The sequence below is a fragment of the Lissotriton vulgaris genome, chromosome 6, assembly GCF_964263255.1.
Source record: "Lissotriton vulgaris chromosome 6, aLisVul1.2, whole genome shotgun sequence".
Classification (NCBI taxonomy): Eukaryota; Metazoa; Chordata; class Amphibia; order Caudata; family Salamandridae; genus Lissotriton; species Lissotriton vulgaris.
Window position 1 is genome coordinate 35,948,757 of NC_141694.1, and position 17,773 is coordinate 35,966,529.

The 17,773-nt window shown below is 48.2% G+C and overlaps 1 protein-coding gene across 2 annotated transcripts in view; it reads left to right on the forward strand.

Annotated features, from left to right (window-relative positions):
* The window catches only part of BTBD9 (BTB domain containing 9), a 980,923-nt gene that overhangs the window by 301,363 nt on the left and 661,787 nt on the right, over positions 1-17,773 (forward strand). For both annotated transcript variants that reach the window (XM_086925891.1, XM_086925890.1), the window contains one exon: positions 7,042-7,161. In XM_086925891.1, coding sequence (XP_086782017.1) covers positions 7,042-7,161 — 120 coding nt within the window. The remainder of the gene's footprint in view (positions 1-7,041; positions 7,162-17,773) is intronic.

A 17,773-nucleotide genomic window follows, 5' to 3' on the forward strand; every position in this document is an offset into this window, starting at 1 on the left:
CTATGTCGAAGATTCTGATGGAGAAAAAGGTCGATGTAGGAGAATAATTGAGCTGAGAGAGAAAAACAAGTGTAAACCAGGATGAAGAAGAGTTATCGATGATGAAAAGCATGAGGAAGCGTATATAAAAGGTAACTGAGAAATGACAAGGTAAAAAATACGTAGTAAGGTAAGAAGAGAAACAAAGGAGAGTGTGAAGAGAATACAGGGAAAAGAAAGGAATGAATATATGAAACCAAAGAACGGTGAGAAGAAGAAGAGAGAAAAGTGAGAGAAGAATAGAAAACAATCTAGACGAGAGTGACACCAAAATACTTGAAAAAGTCAGGGAGGGTACAAAAAAGAGAACAGATGCAATAAATGATAACATGTCAAAATAAGAGGGAAGGGAAGGTACTTACAGAGGATGTCGGGGAGAGAAGACGATCAAAAGTCGGGACAAAAGGGGAACAGAACGGAAGTAATAGGAGGGAGGTAAGACCAACCAACGAAGGGCGAGTACACAGGGCAACGAGACGTCCAACCGGAGAAACATGACGGAACACTAGATATGATTGTGGAGGAAGGAGAACAACAGGGTTAGAGGGCGATAAACAGCAAGATCACAAACAAATATCATGTCAGCAAAAGAAGAAATGAGTATCAACGGTAACAGGTAACATCCAAGAGAAATATAGACTCGTCTGAGGGTCTAAAAGCCTAGAACTAAGTAAACATGAATGAACAATGAACAAAATGGCGTAGAGCAATCAGTTATAACAACAACAAAAGTCATGGTGGAGACGAGGAAGAAGAACTGGAGAACTCCATGCCAGCAGAACCACATGAGTTCAGCAAACTTTGGAGTCGTACAGGATCTTCAAAAGATGTAGTCTTGTTGTTGTAGGTGACTTTAAATAGACAAGGGTGGAAAAGTCCATATCTGGCTCCAATAGAACGGAGGTCCGCTCTCATGTCAAGAAAGGCTTTGCGACGGGCAGCAGTGGATTTGGCGTAATCTTGAGCAAAAAATAAGTTGGATCCTGACCAAGTAAGACGTGGTGAAGCTTTGGCTGCCAAGAGGACCTTCAATAAGTCCGTGTATTCAAGGAAATACATTATCACACCTCTAGGCTTCGTTGAGGGAGAAATAGAGGAGGAGACTCGTCCAAGTCTGTGAGCACGCTGAATGTTGAGTGAGGTGTCTTCAGGCAAGTGCAACAGCTTGGGAAGAAAGGACTTGAAGAAAGCAATGGGGTCACTCCCCTCACAACCCTCCTTCAGGCCGTAAAGACGTAGGTTATTGTGTCTATTTCTGTTTTCAAGGTCCTCTACCTGCCTTTGAAGAGAGGAAATCTGAAGATCCATGTGGACGACCTTGGTAGCCGTTTCCTGAAGAGATGAGACATCCTTTTCCACGGTGGAGACCCTGGCGTCCATCTGAGACCAGTTGTCAGTGAGCGTTTGCAACTTGGCATTTGTGTCTTCCATGTAGGTGCGCAGGGCTCGTATTTCTGCAAGGAGTAGTTCTAGTGAAATAGCCGAGGAGGATTTCGAGGGGGAGGGTGGGTCTTTCTTCAACCTTTTAGAGTTGGTTTTGGTCGCAACCTGAAGAGAAGTCTCCATGACGGCTGGCGTGTTAACAATAGGAAGGTCTGTGGAGGCTTCTAGGTGAGCCAGCGCCATAAACAATTTCGAGTTTTTAATGTAATTGCGCTTAGGGGGCTTGCCGAGATGCTGCGCCATCCAAATACAGGTGAATGAGACGTCAAAGATAGCGCGAAATACAGTTGAGATAATAGGCAAGGGCTCAAAAATGGGCAGTAAAACCAGTTGAAGGTTAAAGCAGGAAAAATGCCAAAAAAGCCAAAAGGAGCAACAAAAATGTGCAGTGAATTGAAAGGAAATAACAGCGTCCACTACATGCCAAGGAAAACTCCCTTCAGAGGGACAAAATGGCCGCCAAGCGTGAGGAGAGCAATAAAGTCTAAAAAAAACCACAGAAAGTTAGTGCCAGAGAGTGGAAAAAAGTCACCTGTGGTGGTCGGAGGAGGTTGCCGTCATGAGATGAAGGAAAACGGCATCAGAAATGGTCCATGAGAGCCAGTGATATTACGTGCGGCAGAACGCACATCTTAGAGAAGCGCCGGAAAGAAAACAAAATGGCGGTCGCGGCCGGGAAGAGCCGCGACCGGAGCTAAATCGGGCGCTTGTGGGCAATGTCGGCTCTTTTGAAGAGCGGAATCCGGCTCGGGTGCTGCCTGATTAGTTCCGCCGTCGGGAACAGGTCTCCATGATTCGCTGGAGTAACGCGAACCGCCGGTAATCTCCGGTAGGGACGGAGCTCCTACCACTGTGCTGCCATCCGCGTCGTGCGCTTAGCCACGCCCCCCATATCTAAATTTTAAAGTAACAAAATATGATGGAAGTGATCATTGGGCCACTTCTGCTGTCTTATGTTTTCATGAACCTGCGGCAGCCTACAAGGTGCTGCCTTTGGGGGTATCCTTTCCTTGCAAACTCACAACTAGTTTCGATCCGACTCACTTCCTGCTTTTGGCTGTGTACCAGTCAACTGAAGACAATCTTGTTTTTTTCTGTGGAATAAGAAAATACAATCTTGTGGTTTAATGAGATTATAGATAATGTGTTGGACTGTTTACGTGTCACCATCAAAATATGTGGGTCTCGGTCAGCGGGCCATGTTCATGGGGAAGAGTTGGTTTGATTCCGCCTGTCAGCAAATGAAAAGTCTGGTGAGAAGGACATCCAAGCATTCTAGGCTGGGGACAGAGAGATATTCCAAATAGGAACTGGATAATTAAAGTGTCAGTGTAGGCAGCTCATTAAAGGGAAAAAGGCCACTTTCTATCGTGGTAAGTGGGAAGCTATGCTAAAGGTCCTAGTGTCAGGGGACCAGCGAGAGAAAGGGAATGGATCCTGCAATCCTCATGAGGGGGACCGTAATCTGTATGATTGCCGAGGGTATTCGGGTAGCGTACATAGGAGGGCCATATGTTAGCTAATCTAATTCATCTAGTCCCATGTTTGCCTCCATAGAGAACCTGCCCCCTCCCCCAATGCCCCCCCTTTGGCTGGTTCTCTGTGAAAGAAATAAAGACTATAATTGACTGTATTAAGCTGTTAAGAGCAGCAGGTCCGATAACATCCCAGCAGTCTTACTTGAGTCAAAGAGTGGCTGGTGGGTGAATGTCTTTGCCTTCTGTTCTGCTGAAAAGCCTCAACAGACCAATACCCTTCGTCTTGCAGGGGGTGAATAGCGAAACCCATATTAAGAAAGCAACGGCTCTGACCCCGAGCATTATAGGCTGGCCCGCCTCCTGGATGTCTCTGAGAAGGTGTTCTCAAAAGTTTTACTGTCTTGTTTGGATGCTCCTAAGGCTTGACCTGAGCCTAAGACCTCTTAATGAGGAACTGGGCCTTAAACCGCTGACCTTTTGGAGGCGACTCTGTGTCACACCAGAGCTTAACATATACAGGCAAGAGCTTGCCGAGGTCCTAAGACTGCCCAACGCATGGCAACTCTCCTGGTTGAAATACATAAGACAGGAATTTGAGAGGCTTAGCCTCCCTCTTATGTGGAGTAACCCGGAGCAAGCATGCTTTAATATATCACGTAAGCATCTGGCTAATTTATACCTTGAACATAATTTAATTGCACGACTAGCAAATGCCCAACTAGGAACTCTGACCAACGCATTTCTGACGAATAAGGATTATTATAAATTTGAGTCTGCCTTGAATGACATCGGCCCTCCTGGCTCGAGAAAACTCTTATCTCCAATGGAGACACGGCTCCCTGCCAATTAGAACCCTCACGAGTAGATGGTGCCCTCCCACCCCAACTAACTGTCCAGGCTGTTCAGCGGACTCAGAAAATTAAATGCATGTTGTATTTTTTTGCCCAGGATATCAGATGCCAAGGAAAAAATAGATAGTTCCAATCTGTAAAAACTTGGGGATTAGACAGTGTTATGAATCCTTTTGAATACTAAAAACTGATCTTTCCCCTCCAATTGTTTTTGCTGTAACTAAATTCTTATCAGCAATGTGGTTTATGAGACGGAACTATCTGAATGCTTAGCTCAGGGTGAGTGTGCAGACCCATGCTAACAGTCCTGGTGAGCCTGACTGTTAACTATTTAGGGTAGAGCTCTATGCTGTACATCTTTTTATTCTGTTTTATTGATTTTTTATCTCATTGCGATGTTTTATCTAAATGTTCAAGAACGAATGGTGGGTTTCAAGCTAATGAACTGATTCAAAGTGTCCTAAATGTTATTGTTGAATGCATTGTACTCTCTTTTATGGCAATTTTGTCGAAATAAAGATGATAAAGAAAAAAGTTTGGATGATTGGGTGTGTGAGCATCAGATCATACCGATTGAGCAAGGAGGATTATGGGAGGGTCGCTCAACCGTGGATCATTGTTTTGCTTTTTGGGCAAACATTCAGGAATCCCTGAAAATTAACCAGAGGCTGTTGTTGTTGTATTAATTTTCATACAGCCTTTGATAAAATACATATGGGACTCCTATGTGGGAAATATTTGATTGTCCCCTCAGCGCAATGCAAGCATTGCATACGGACAATTGAGCACAAGTTGAACTTCATAAATCTGGTAGATTGTCTCAAAAGATCCAAATTCTGAATGGCCTACGGCAGGGGTACGTCTTAGCTCCTTCGCTTTTCAGGCTATTCTTGGCAGACCTTCCAGCAGCAATACATTTCCCGAATTAATTTTCTCCCAAATTTGGAAAACAGCATATTTCATGTCTACTATATGCGGATAATTTGATTTTGCTGGATTACACCCCTATGGGCTGCACAGGAAATTCGACTCCCTTGAGGCTTATAGCAAGCAGAATTAGTTGAAATTAGACCTGGATAAAACAAAGGTGGTGGTCTTTGGGAAAAGGGTGAATAACTTGAAATGTTTACAACAAGGGGTGGTGAGGGACAGAGTCTCTGAATTAAACAGAAAGCTCTCACCCAGTCAAGAGATCAGGGCTAGATCCAACACCGTTTTTTAGCTCACTGCACCATCCCAGTTTCAGAACCTGACTCTATGCAAATTAGTCTGTTCCTGTCCCAGTGCATGATGGGAACAGGGCAAACCAAACTACAAAAGCCAATTCTTTCACTGGGAAGGAAACAAACTCCCGGGGACCGGTTTCTGGCATTACAGCCGTCTTCGGCCCGCTTTGCTTGAATCCTGATGGTGCAATGAGCAAGGGTCTCACATCTGAGAATACCCTTCCACGCTTAGGGTGGACAAAAATAATTACAACAAGGGGTGGTGAGGGACAGAGTCTCTGAATTAAACAGAAAGCTCTCACCCAGTCAAGAGATCAGGGCTAGATCCAACACCGTTTTTTAGCTCACTGCACCATCCCAGTTTCAGAACCTGACTGTATGCAAATTAGTCTGTTCCTGTCCCAGTGCATGATGGGAACAGGGCAAACCAAACTACAAAAGCCAATTCTTTCACTGGGAAGGAAACAAGCTCCAGGGGACCGGTTTCTGGCATTACAGCTGTCTTCGGCCCGGTTTGCTTGAATCCTGATGGTGCAATGAGCAAGGGTCTCACATCTGAGAATACCCTTCCACGCTTAGGGTGGACAAAAATAATTACAACAAGGGGTGGTGAGGGACAGAGTCTCTGAATTAAACAGAAAGCTCTCACCCAGTCAAGAGATCAGGGCTAGATCCAACACCGTTTTTTAGCTCACTGCACCATCCCAGTTTCAGAACCTGACTGTATGCAAATTAGTCTGTTCCTGTCCCAGTGCATGATGGGAACAGGGACAGACTGATTTGCATATAGCCAGGTTCTGAGCTGGGATGGGGCAGTGAGATAAATAACGGTGATGGATCAAGCCCTGATCTTTGGACTGGGTAAGAGTGGTCTGCTCAATTCAGACACTCTGTTCATCACCACCCCCTTTTGTAAATTAACTTGAAATGTTGTCTGCATGCTCAAGAGGTGGAAGTGGTGAACACCTATAAATATCTAGGGCTGTACTTTAATTGGAACATAACATGGTATACCTGTATGTGGAACGTCAAGCAGGGGTCTGTGATGCAAGCAGGTTGTTTGGTCAAATGTAACCAGAAATATGGAGGGTTGGCCATTACATCTGGTTTCCTGAAATTTGATGGCGATGTTCCGTGTGCTGAGATTTCTCAAAAAGCTATTGGATGATAGCCCAGCTCTAAAGGTCTCTAGATTATGTTGTAAAGAAACGCTTGGAAGCGAAAGGCGGTGGGCAAGTGAAGCAAGGGCCAGGATAAGTGATCTAAAAAGTATGCATTCTCTTTGGAGTACAATTGAAACTTGGTCTCCTTTACCCAGTAAACAGGCTCTGAGAGAATCTTTAGGGAAGATTGGCGGTTCTTTGGACCTGGCTTATGAGAGGGAAGAACCCTCGATTAGCCTAATTTAAATGCTTTTAGCCAAAATACGCTTTTCCCCTATTTTGCCCACATATCAGAACCAAGGCTATGTAATGAAATTTTAAACGTGAGAGTAGGGTGCAACCCAGTCTTTTCAACCCTAAATGATATAATGTTGTCTGGGAAAATAATGGATTTTGCACGTGCTCCCTGAATGAGAATTGTTCCTGGTCTCGTACTTATGGACTATGTTTTTTTATATTCTTGTCTGTATCAAGCGTTTAAGACCTCCTGTTTTGAAAACATTAAACATTCTCAAGGTTGGCTTCTATCCAAAATGTGTTATGGTGTCGCAGTAGAATTGACCATTATATATTTACTGTTAAGCAGTTTTAAGAATGGGTTCAAATAAGTTGCGCTGATCAGAGGGGGTGCGGGTTCTTCATTTGATACTATATTGTTATCGTTTTTATTATTTTAGAATGTTTTATGGAGAAGGTCCCGATAAACGTTTGTTCCTTCCAAAGCGGCAGTGTTCATGGCATGCAGTAAAGCCCGGCGACGCCTGGCGCACTGTTGGCGCTGTCGAGCCTGACACCTCTATGGCACCCTCTGACGCTCATGAAATGTCTCTTGCCTCCTCAGGTCCTACTCCTACTACGTCGAGGTGTCCATGGACGAGCTGGACTGGGTCCGTGTCATCGACCACTCCAAGTACCTGTGCCGCTCCTGGCAGAAGCTCTACTTTCCCGCCCGCGTCTGCCGGTGAGTGCAGTTCTCGCCTCTCGCGCTGTCTTGAGTCCGTGATATCCTCCCTGTGTGACCCATAGGCCTTTGCCTCGATGTGACTTCCTGGATCCCCTTGCTCAGCCTGTCATTCTACATGCTGACCGTCTAGTAACCCCTGCCACAGTATTTATTGAATTTGTAAAGCGCTTTTCACAGCTGGCAGTTGCCTCGGGGCTCTTTGAGCGGGAGGACATGTACTCCAGTGTGCTAGTGATTCTCCGAGACACCCCTGTGCAGTGCTTTAAATGGAAGTACAGATGCTCCCTCTTAAGATTAGCTGTCTGCCCCATCACAAGTATTGCAGCAGTGCTCAGAAGTGCAGGCTCCCTCTCCCTGAAAGTGCAGGTACAATATTTTGTCAAAATAACCAACATTTTTGAAGACTTTCTTAACCGAGAGGGAGAGGGAGTGTGTGCGGTTTTGTCTCTGTTTATGCGAACATTCCTTCTGATATCCGGCAGACTGCTCGCCATAACTGACTGAGTACCCGACTATTCAGCAGAAAAATACATGTTTTTTGGATTCCGCTGGGCGTTCCATTGAGCGGGCGGGGCCATGACGGAACCGCTCCGTCATGAGCACAGCTCAATCGCGGCTGGTGACGGAGCGGTTCCGTCACCAGCATGTGCGCACCGCGCGGCCCCCCGCCCCCATAGCGCTGCGGCGGAATAGCCGCCGCAGCGAAGGTGTTAACAAGCATTTGCAATGCAATCGGTCTCGCATTACTGAAAGTTTCAGCTATTGGTGTGGCAAATAATAATGCAACAGTAACAGCTAATACTTTCATTAATGCGAGAGCTATTGCATTGCAAATGCTGGTTTAGAAAGGAAACCTAGCAACTCACTCAGTTTGCGAGACGAAGACGAGTGCTGAATTCCTGTGCATGCCTAAATCCTGAATATAGCTCGCTTATTGGCACCCCATTTATGCTTGGCAGGCCCGCCCCAACTGCAACACCTGAATGGGGAAGCATATGCGGCCACAAGCACCCCCCAGCGGTCCTTATAGCAAGTCCCCACTTAGTAAGTGACCGTATTGAAGCTTTTTATTTTTGTCACACATTTACACATAGTCAAGTCTTACCCCAACCTCGCACATTCCTTTAATTTTACCTCCGTTCTCAGGGTAGCGTTGCTGACCGAGTTCAAACAGGAAGTGAGGGAGGAGGTAGGTGCCTTTAGTAACACCTCACGGATGGTGTAAACTTAAAAGACGGTTGGGGGTGTAGAAGGAGAGCCGTCTGTTGAGGTAGCCTGGGCCGGTCTTGTGGAGTGCCTTGTGTGCGTGGATGAGGAGCTTGAAGGATATCCTCTTGTTGACGGGGAGCCAGTGTAGGTTTCTCAGGTGGGGGGTGATGTGGCCATGTCGTGGTACATCGAGGATCAGTCGTGCTGAGGCGTTTTGGATGCGTTGTAGTCGATCGATGAGCTTGGTCGGGGCTCCCGCGTAGAGGGCGTTTCCGTAGTCGAGTCTGCTGCTGACGAGGGCCTGGGTGACTGTCTTTCTTGTATCTGTCTGGATCCATCTGTAGATTTTGCGGAGCTTGCGGAGGGTGTTGAAGCAGGAGGAGGAGACGGCATTGACTTGCTTGGTCATTGAGAGCGTTGAGTCGAGGATGATTCCCAGGTTGCGTGCCTGGTCGGTGGGGGTCGGGGCTGCCCCCAGTGCCGTTGGACACCAGGAGTCGTCCCAGGCTGGCGGGTTGGAGCCGAGGATGAGGACCTCCGTCTTCTCCGAGTTCAGCTTCAGACGGCTGATCTTCATCCAGTCGGCAACGGCCTTCATTCCTTCATGGGGGTTGACTTTGGCGGTGATGGGGTCCTTGGTGAGGGAGAGGATCAGTTGAGTGTTGTCGGCGTAGGAGATTATGTTGAGGTCGTGCTGTGTGCGAGCGGGCAATGTAAATGTTGAACAGTGTCGGGCTGAGGGAGGATCCTTGAGGTACGCCGCAGATGATCTCGGAGGCTTCAGAAAGGAACTGGGGAGGCGGACGCTCTGGGTTCTGCCGGAGAGGAAGGAGGTGGTCCATTCTAGAGCCTTGTCTTGGATCCCTGCGGCGTGGAGGCGTGCGCGTAGTGTGCGGTGGCAGACGGTGTCGAGGGCGGCGGAGAGGTCTAGGAGGAGGAGTGCTGCAGTCTCCATATTGTCTAGCAGGGTCCTGATGTCGGTGGCGGCGATGAGGGCGGTCTCGGTGCTGTGGTTTTTGCGGAACCCTGACTGGGAAGGGTCCAGGATTCTGTTCTCTTCAAGGTATCGGGTTAGCTGTCGATTAACAATTTTCTTGATGACCTTGGCCGGGAAGGGGAGCAGAGAGATGGGTCGGAAGTTCTTATGGCCTCTTGGGTCTGCCTTGTGTTTTTTGAGTAGGGCGTTGATCTCGACGTGTTTCCGGCTCTATGGGAAGGTCGCGTCTCAAGGGAGAGATTGATGATGTTGCGTAGGTGGGGTGCGATGGAGCTGCTTGCTTTGTTGAAGACGTGGTGCAGGAATGGGTCTGACGGTGAGCCGGAGTGGATTGTGCTCATGGTCTTGATGGTGTCATCGACGCTCACACTGGTCCAGGCTAGCAAGGGAATATGGTCGATGTTGTGTGGAGGGTCTGTTGTGTTGCTGTCTGTTGGGGCTGTCTAGGTGTTGAAGCTTTTGTGGATGTCTGCTATCTTGCAGTGGAAGAAGGTGGCGAGGGAGTCGCACAGGGCTTGCGACGGCGGGATGTCGTTGGTGTTTGAACTGCGGTTGGAGAGTTCCTTCACAATGTTGAAGAGCTCCTTGCTGTCGTGTGCGTTGTTGTCGAGGCGGTCTTTGAAGGAGGTCTTCTTGGCAGCCCTGATGAGGTGGTGGTGGTTGCGGACGGCGTCCTTGTGTGCTGCGTGGCTGTCCGGAGTTTGTTCACTGTGCCATTTCTTCTCTAGTTACCGGAAGGCTTGCTTGGAATCCAGGAGTTCTGAGGTGAACCAGCTGGCCCTCTTGCTGGTGTCTCTGTGGGTGGGGTTTCTTCAGCGGGCGAGGGTGTTGGTGCAGTCCTCGATCCAGCGTCTGAGGTTGTGGGCAGCGACGTCGGTGTTGGAGGGTTCGGTGGGTGGGCTGAGAGCAAGGTTTGCATGTAGTTGGTCTTCGGTGATTTTGCTCCAGCAGCGGCGGGGGATCTGTTGGGTGCGGTGGTGTGTGGTGGGGTTCTGGAAAGTGAAGTGGATACAGCGGTTGTCGGTCCAGAGGAGTTCGATGGTGTGGCTGACGGAGACGTGCGGACTTGAGGAGAAGACGGGGTTGAGCGTGTCGCCGGCGGAGTGGGTGGGCGTTGTGACGAGTTGTCTCAGTCCGAGGTTGGCTAAGTTATAGATCGGGGTTGTGGAGTTGTCGTTGTTCTTCTCAAGGTGAGTGTTCAGGTCTCCAAGGAGGATGTAGTCGGTGGAGGTCAGGGCGTGTGTGCTGATGAAGTCGGCGATGGAGACTCTGAACTGGGTGCGAGGTTCAGGGGGTCGGTAGACGAGGGTGCCTCTGAGGGTGGAGTTGGGGTCTGTGTGGATCTGGAAATGCATGTGTTTGGCGGTGCTGAGCGCGTCGTCGGTGCTAGTCGAAACCCTGATGCTGTTCTTGTGGACGATGGTGATTCCTCCTCCGACTCCGTTGGGGCGGTCTCTGCAGGTGATCTTGTAGCCGTCTGGGATGACTATGACGATGTCGGGTGCGGAGGAGTTGTTCAACCAGGTCTCTGTCAGGAAGGCGACGTCTGGGGAGGTTTTGTTGAGCAGGTCCCAGAGCTCGACGCCGTGTTTGAGTGCCGAGCGGGTTGTCCGTAGTATGCATTGGAGGTGGTTGAGGTCTTTCTTGGCGGGTGGTTTGTCGGCTCTGTGGCTGGTGTAGCTGCAGTTCTGGCAGGTGAAGGGGCCGTGGTTGCGTTTCGGGGCGGCCTTGAAGCAGTTGTGGGTCTGTCCGGGGTTGAGAGAGTGTAGAGTGCTGGCGTAGTAGTGTTGGCGGGTGCGGGGGCCAGGGGTTCTGGCGCTGGGCGCGGTCCAGGCGTGGGCGGGCACAGACAGGCTTGCCGCGCACCAGCGGCGCGACCGCACAGCGGCTGGCATGTGTGGGGAGGTGGGAGTTAGGAGCAGCTGGGAGGCGGGGGCAGCGAATGGGCAGTCAGGGAGGCGGAGCCGCAGGGGACGCAGTTGCGGGGGCGGTGAGGGGCGACGAAAGAAACAGAAGGCAAAAGGGCACAACAATTGAGGGGGAAACGAGTGGCACAAAGGGCAGAAAGGTCACAAAAAGGGCAAAAAGGTCTGAAGAATACAGGGGGAAACGAGTGGCACAGAAGGCAAAAAGGTCACAGGAAGGGCAAAAGGTCACAGAAAACGGGGGAAACGAGTGGCACAAAGGGCAGAAAGGTCACAAAAAGGGCAAAAAGGTCAGAAGAATACAGGGGGAAACGAGTGGCACAGAAGGCAAAAAGGTCACAGGAAGGGCAAAAGGTCACAGAAAACGGGGGAAACGAGTGGCACAGAGGGCAAAAGGTCACAAGAAAGGGCACAAAAAACAGGGGGAAACGAGTGGCACAGAGGCAGAAAGGTCACAGAAATGCAGGGGCAGCTAAGTAACAGAAGGCAAAAATGGGCAGAGCGACACGGGGGCAGCGAGGGGAGCAGAAGGGAAACCGGGCAGGGAGACACGGGGGCAGCGAGGGAGAGAATGGGAAAAGGCGGTGCTGTGCGGAGGGGGAGCGACCTACCTGGAAGGGTCAAGGGTCGCTCTATGTTAAGCCTTAGTCACAGGTACTTCAGCTGAGAAGCAAAAGAGAAACAAGAGGCAACTTGGAATTAATGACTTCTTTTCCTGCAACACAAACAACCCTAGTATTGCCGTTTCATAGCACTTTAGAAAGAAGTGTTACTACTACCAAATGTAGAAGTACGACATTTATCGACCATGGAAGAGTGAATTGCAGAGTGGACCCTGCAAGGTTCAAAATCCGAAGCGTTTAAAAGAAAAACATGTCCAGTTAATCTTTGTTACAAAATAGTTCTATATCGAGTCGTTGCGTGTTGGCTCCCGATTAGACTGTTTTAGTGCTTAGATATGTATATATAATTTAGGGTGAAAATGGTTCGTATCGTTTGCAAAATACTGGCTTTTTGGTTGCTACAGTGGTTTAATGCAATGTTCAGGAGCACTGTAAAAGGAGAACACCTAACTGGGGAGGGGACAGCTTTTGCATTGTATTACATTACACCAGCTTCCCCCTTCAGAAAAGGCAGCACTAGGCATCAAGCACCTGGCTTCAAAGCACACGTGGGCGATGCCTCCGATTCCCGCACCTCTGCCAGGCTTCACTAAGAAGACACAGAAACTGGCAAGCGCTCATGTTATCGCTGCCCCACGGGAGAAACCAGCTTACAAACCAATCACTTTGAGCAGTTCAAGAAAACATATTTCACAAATTACATTGCCATTATGATAGGTGACAGCAGAATGCAGCCTGAGCCAGTTATTAGCATTTTTTTTAACCTGGTAATTAGGAACGCTCAGAATTTTTTTTAGGAGCTTCCGACTTTGAAGCTGGGAAACCAGGTTCGAGCCTCGGCGTCCGCTCAGCATCCTGTGATCTGGGCAAATCACGAATTTCCCTGTACCTTGTGTAATGTACCGGGTTCTCATCTAAAGCAGTGCAATACCTTCAGGTCACCTAAAGCGGTGCAATACCTTCAGGTCATCTAAAGCGGTGCAATACCTTCAGGTCATCTAAAGCGGTGCAATACCTTCAGGTCATCTAAAGCGGTGCAATAGCTTCAGGTCGAGTTTGTGCTATAGACATCTGCAAAAACAAACAAAATAGCGGCAGTATAAAAACAAATGGAGGAGAGAGGGTAACACGAAGCACAGTTGAGGGCAGGGACCTGCGCAACAAAGGCAGCTGGAATGAAAACGCAGGTCTGGTAGCAACAGCGGGTGCCAAAGACAGGACCAGGAAACAAGAAATGCAAGGGACCAGTGAGGTGAGAGCAAAAACAAAAAGTAGTGCTCTAACACAAAACATATGGGCATTAGTGAAAGATCGAAGTAGCAGGGTCAATCGCCAGGACGGTAACAAACCAGCCACAAGGTGGGACAAATGCACACGGTTCACCAATCATACCAATGGAATTTCCAAAGGCAGAGCCAGCAACCATTAAAAAAGTAGTGGCCGTGTGTGGGTGGGTTTAAACTTCACTAAGGGATTTCACCATGCCTCACAGAGCAGTGCATGCGCGCTGACTCTAGGCTCGACCTAAAAAGGACGTCAACCTGGGATGTCCAGGCCTCTCTACAAGTTGATGTGCCCTGGAATAGTCAAAAATGTCCCCCTTTAGTGAGCCTAGCATTCGCAGTAACAGCCGCAGCTGTGGGTGGTGTCAACTGCAGTAGACATCTGTGAAATACCATGGGTCTTTTTTATGGAAATAAATCGCCCATCACCAAGTCCTTCAGTGTCTCACGGGCGTCACCCCTGTTTGTTTCTCTTTGCTGATTTCTAAGAAAGGACTCACTGGTTCCCTTTGGGAAAGGTGGAGGACTTTTGTTGCCTCGTCATTCCTGTGGCTATGGTTAAGGTCGGCTGTGGTGCCTCCCCTATTTCAGGTGTTGAATTACCTTTGAAACATTTCTAAAGCTATTGTATTGTTTTTAATTTAACTGCATGGTTCTCAAAGTCACTGTTTGTATTCAAACGATTTCCAAATTATGTCTAAACGCGAACACTGCAGTGAGGGTCTGCCTGCCCCGAGCTCAGTTAAATCAAATAAATCAGGGCGTTCAGTTCTCCTTTTAAATGCGAGCAGGCCTTCCTACATTGAACCAGAGCCCGCTGCAGCCGCGCAGTAGTCATCCGCGAGGCCCGTCTCCCACGAGTCTGACTGCTGCAGGGTGTCTGACATGTAAGGTGGCTGATAGTGAGGACCTCCAGTCCAGGACATGGACGACATCCTTCTGATTCAGACCCTTTCTATTCCTGGGACCGGTCTGTAAATCTCAGCGTGCCCTCTCCTGTGTGTTTTGATTGGTATTGCTGTTGTGCTCCCCCGAAGTACTTCCTTGCAGTGCTTGGTCATACACCGCTTTTTAAAAGCTTTGTTTCTGCCAGATCTCAAGTGCTCCGTCCAGGGTCTGATTGGGATCACAGTTTCGCCCGGCCACCCCTTAATAAAGTGGCCCACAATCCCGAATGCCACTCATTTATAAAATAGCATTTGGCTAGTCACATTGTGCTCATTTTTAGAGAAAAGTTTGATAAATTACATATTTGAAAGCTCATAGAGTCGGAAACATTGGTGAAAGCTAGAAGCACTACATTTTGACTGGGCGAGTGAGGTAAAAAAAAGTTGTCCAAAGTCCACAACTCCTAATGTTGCCCATTTCTTAACCAGCATTACTGGTATTTCAATGTCCTGGTCATAGGAAAATGAAGAAAATGACCTAATACTGTTATTTTGTCCTCTGATCAATATGTTCTTTAAACAATAAACATAAGGTGAACAGAGATTAAAATGTGGTCTAAAGCTACTTTAATGATCAATGACCAATAGTTAAAAACTAAACAAAGGTAGAAAAACAATGTTAAGAAGGAATAGGAAAATGTTTATAATTGTATAAAGAATCCTCTTTTAATATTATTCCAGCCTTTGCAGACTCTTAAAACATGAGGAAACAGAAGATTATTTTTTATTGTAGTTTTAGCGTGAACTTGGCCCAAGAGCAGTGATTATATGAGCACCAGTCATATTCCAGAAGATTAAATACCTTTTTAGGTCGAGCCTACAGCATTGCTGTAGCGATGCTTGTTTGGCGAGATTATAGTAAGGCTTTTAAAAGTCTACCCAAACTGCGGATTAGGTACAGTTCATGTGAGCCAGGCGCGTGCACATCGCCAGCCATATCACACACCATTTGTCTGAGCCTCGGCATCAGACTTCAAAGGAATCCACTCCCCCACCCCCCCCATCAGACTTCAAAGGAAGCCGCTCCCCCGCCCCCCCTTCCGCCACGCAATGCCGAGAGCTTGTTCCATTTGTGTTCATGCCGTCCACAACAGCTCCTACCACGGCACACTGTTTCATGTTTATGGGCTCCATTGCCTTTCCCTTGCTACAGCCTCCAAAGTCCTTGAATTCTCACTACACCCGCTGCTGCAGGTTATGCCCGGGTGCCGCACCACATGATTTAGCACAGCGCTCTCTTTCGTCATATCCCCTTCTTCCCCCATGTCGATCTCTTCCTCTCCCTTTTATTCCCATGTTTGTAATCATTGATTGTCTTTGCCTGCGACTATTTTATTTATTTTATGTGCAGTTTTATATAGCACAAATTATAGCACTTTACATGAGCACCTGTTACGTTGCACAAGGACACATTCATTTTTGGTAGGCAGCACTGGGAGATTAAGTGAATTGTCCAGAATCACACTATGTTGATCCAACGCCGATGCTCGAGCCTGGTTTCCCAAAGTCGGCAGCTCTTGCCATTACGCCGTCATTAAAAATGGCCCTCACCCTCCCCAGCACAGAGCGCGCATCTCTTGTTTACCTTCTCTCCAACCGCCCAATCTGTGTTGTGCAACTTTATACCCCCGCCTCCTTTGTGTTGCTTGTTTATTTGTACGTTTTGCAGTTTGATATAGCACGAAATGTAGCGCTTTACATGAGCATCCGTTCATAGATTGTTCGCGGACACAGTGCTGAAACCTCCAAACAAAGCCGCGTCACCACAGCGCTGGCCATCTTACCGCACTGCTGCCCACTGTCTCGCATACCTTTCAATCCAAAGATGGCTCCAAGGCATGCAGGATCACAAATGACCTAGACGCCGGAGCCTTCATGCTGCCACAATTGCAAGGATACCGCTTCTGAAAACCTTATCAGGCCACGGGGAAGGAGAGAGCTCGCAGCGCTGACCTTCTGTCCCCGTGTCATACAAGCCACTCTTTCTCTCTTCTCTAAATTCCTTTGGCTGGGGCTTTGAGGTACACGACTCGCGTGCTTTTTTTATTTTTATTTTGTGCAGTTTTATATAGCACAAATTATAGCGCTTTACATGAGCACCCGTTTCGTTGCACAAGGACACATTCATTTTTGGTAGGCAGCATGGGGAGATTAGGTGAATTGCCCAGAATCACACTATGTTTATCCAACGCCGATGCTCGAGCCTGGTTTCCCAAAGTCGGCAGCTCTGGCCATTACGCCGTCATTTTGGTTCCCAGACACTTTTAACCCTTTCACTCATTCCTATACCCCCTAATGTTATGTGTAAGAGGTGTCAATTACGTAGGGAGGAGCTTCAGCACAAAGGGGCCCTGCACATCAGCTGCAATACGCCTATTCAGCTACAGAGACGCAAATACAGCCACTGCTCCAGATACATGAACGAAAACAATACTAGGGACCAGTCCTGGGAGTATCACCTTGGTGATTCTTTGCTCTATTAAGCTGTTTCTGAGTGCTCAAGTATTTTTAAATGAGTGGACAGAGGTACCACGAGAGTCTGATTTGCCTAGGATCTAACTCCTACTTGCTCCCAGGGCTTCACATTTACCGTCATATTGCATTTTGGTGACTATATCAGACTGGGCACTCCCTCCCTCCCCCAGGTACTATTCAGTCCATGTTTTATCTATGCTCTTGCTCGCACCTTTTACATTAATTCTAAATACTTCCAATCTTGCCGAAAAGGGAGCAAAGGAATCATTTCAAAAAGTGTTTTCCCGTGTTCACACAATTTGGCCAAATACACGAGATCTCCTCTCTCTCTACACCCCTCTCTACACCGCTCTCTCTCTACACCCTTCTCTCTTTATACCCGTCTCTCTACACCCCTCTCTCTCTGTCTATTGCCCTCACTCTATCTATCTATCTATCTATCGCCCTCACTCTATCTATCTCCCTCACTCTATCTCCCTCACTCTATCTATCTATCTCCCTCACTCTATCTATCTCCCTCACTCTATCTATCGCCCTCACTCTATCGCCCTCACTCTATCTATCGCCCTCACTCTATCTATCAACCTCACTCTATCTATCGCCCTCACTCTATCTATCGCCCTCACTCTATATATCTATCTATCGCCCTCATTCTGTTGATCGCCCTCACTATCTATCTATCACCCTCACTCTATCACCCTCACTCTATCACCCTCACTCTATCGCCCTCACTCTATCGCCCTCACTCTATCGCCCTCACTCTATCGCCCTCACTCTATCGCCCTCACTCTATCTATCGCCCTCACTCTATCTATCGCCCTCACTCTATCTATCGCCCTCACTCTATCTATCGCCCTCACTCTATCTATCGCCCTCACTCTATCTATCGCCCTCACTCTATCTATCGCCCTCACTCTATCTATCGCCCTCACTCTATCTATCGCCCTCACTCTATCTATCGCCCTCACTCTATCTATCGCCCTCACTCTATCGCCCTCACTCTATCGCCATCACTCTATCTATCGATCTATCTATCTATCGCCCTCACTCTATCTATCACATCACCACAGCATCACTCAGGGGCACCACAGCATCACTCAGGGGCACCACAGCATCACTCAGGGGCACCACAGCATCACTCAGGGGCACC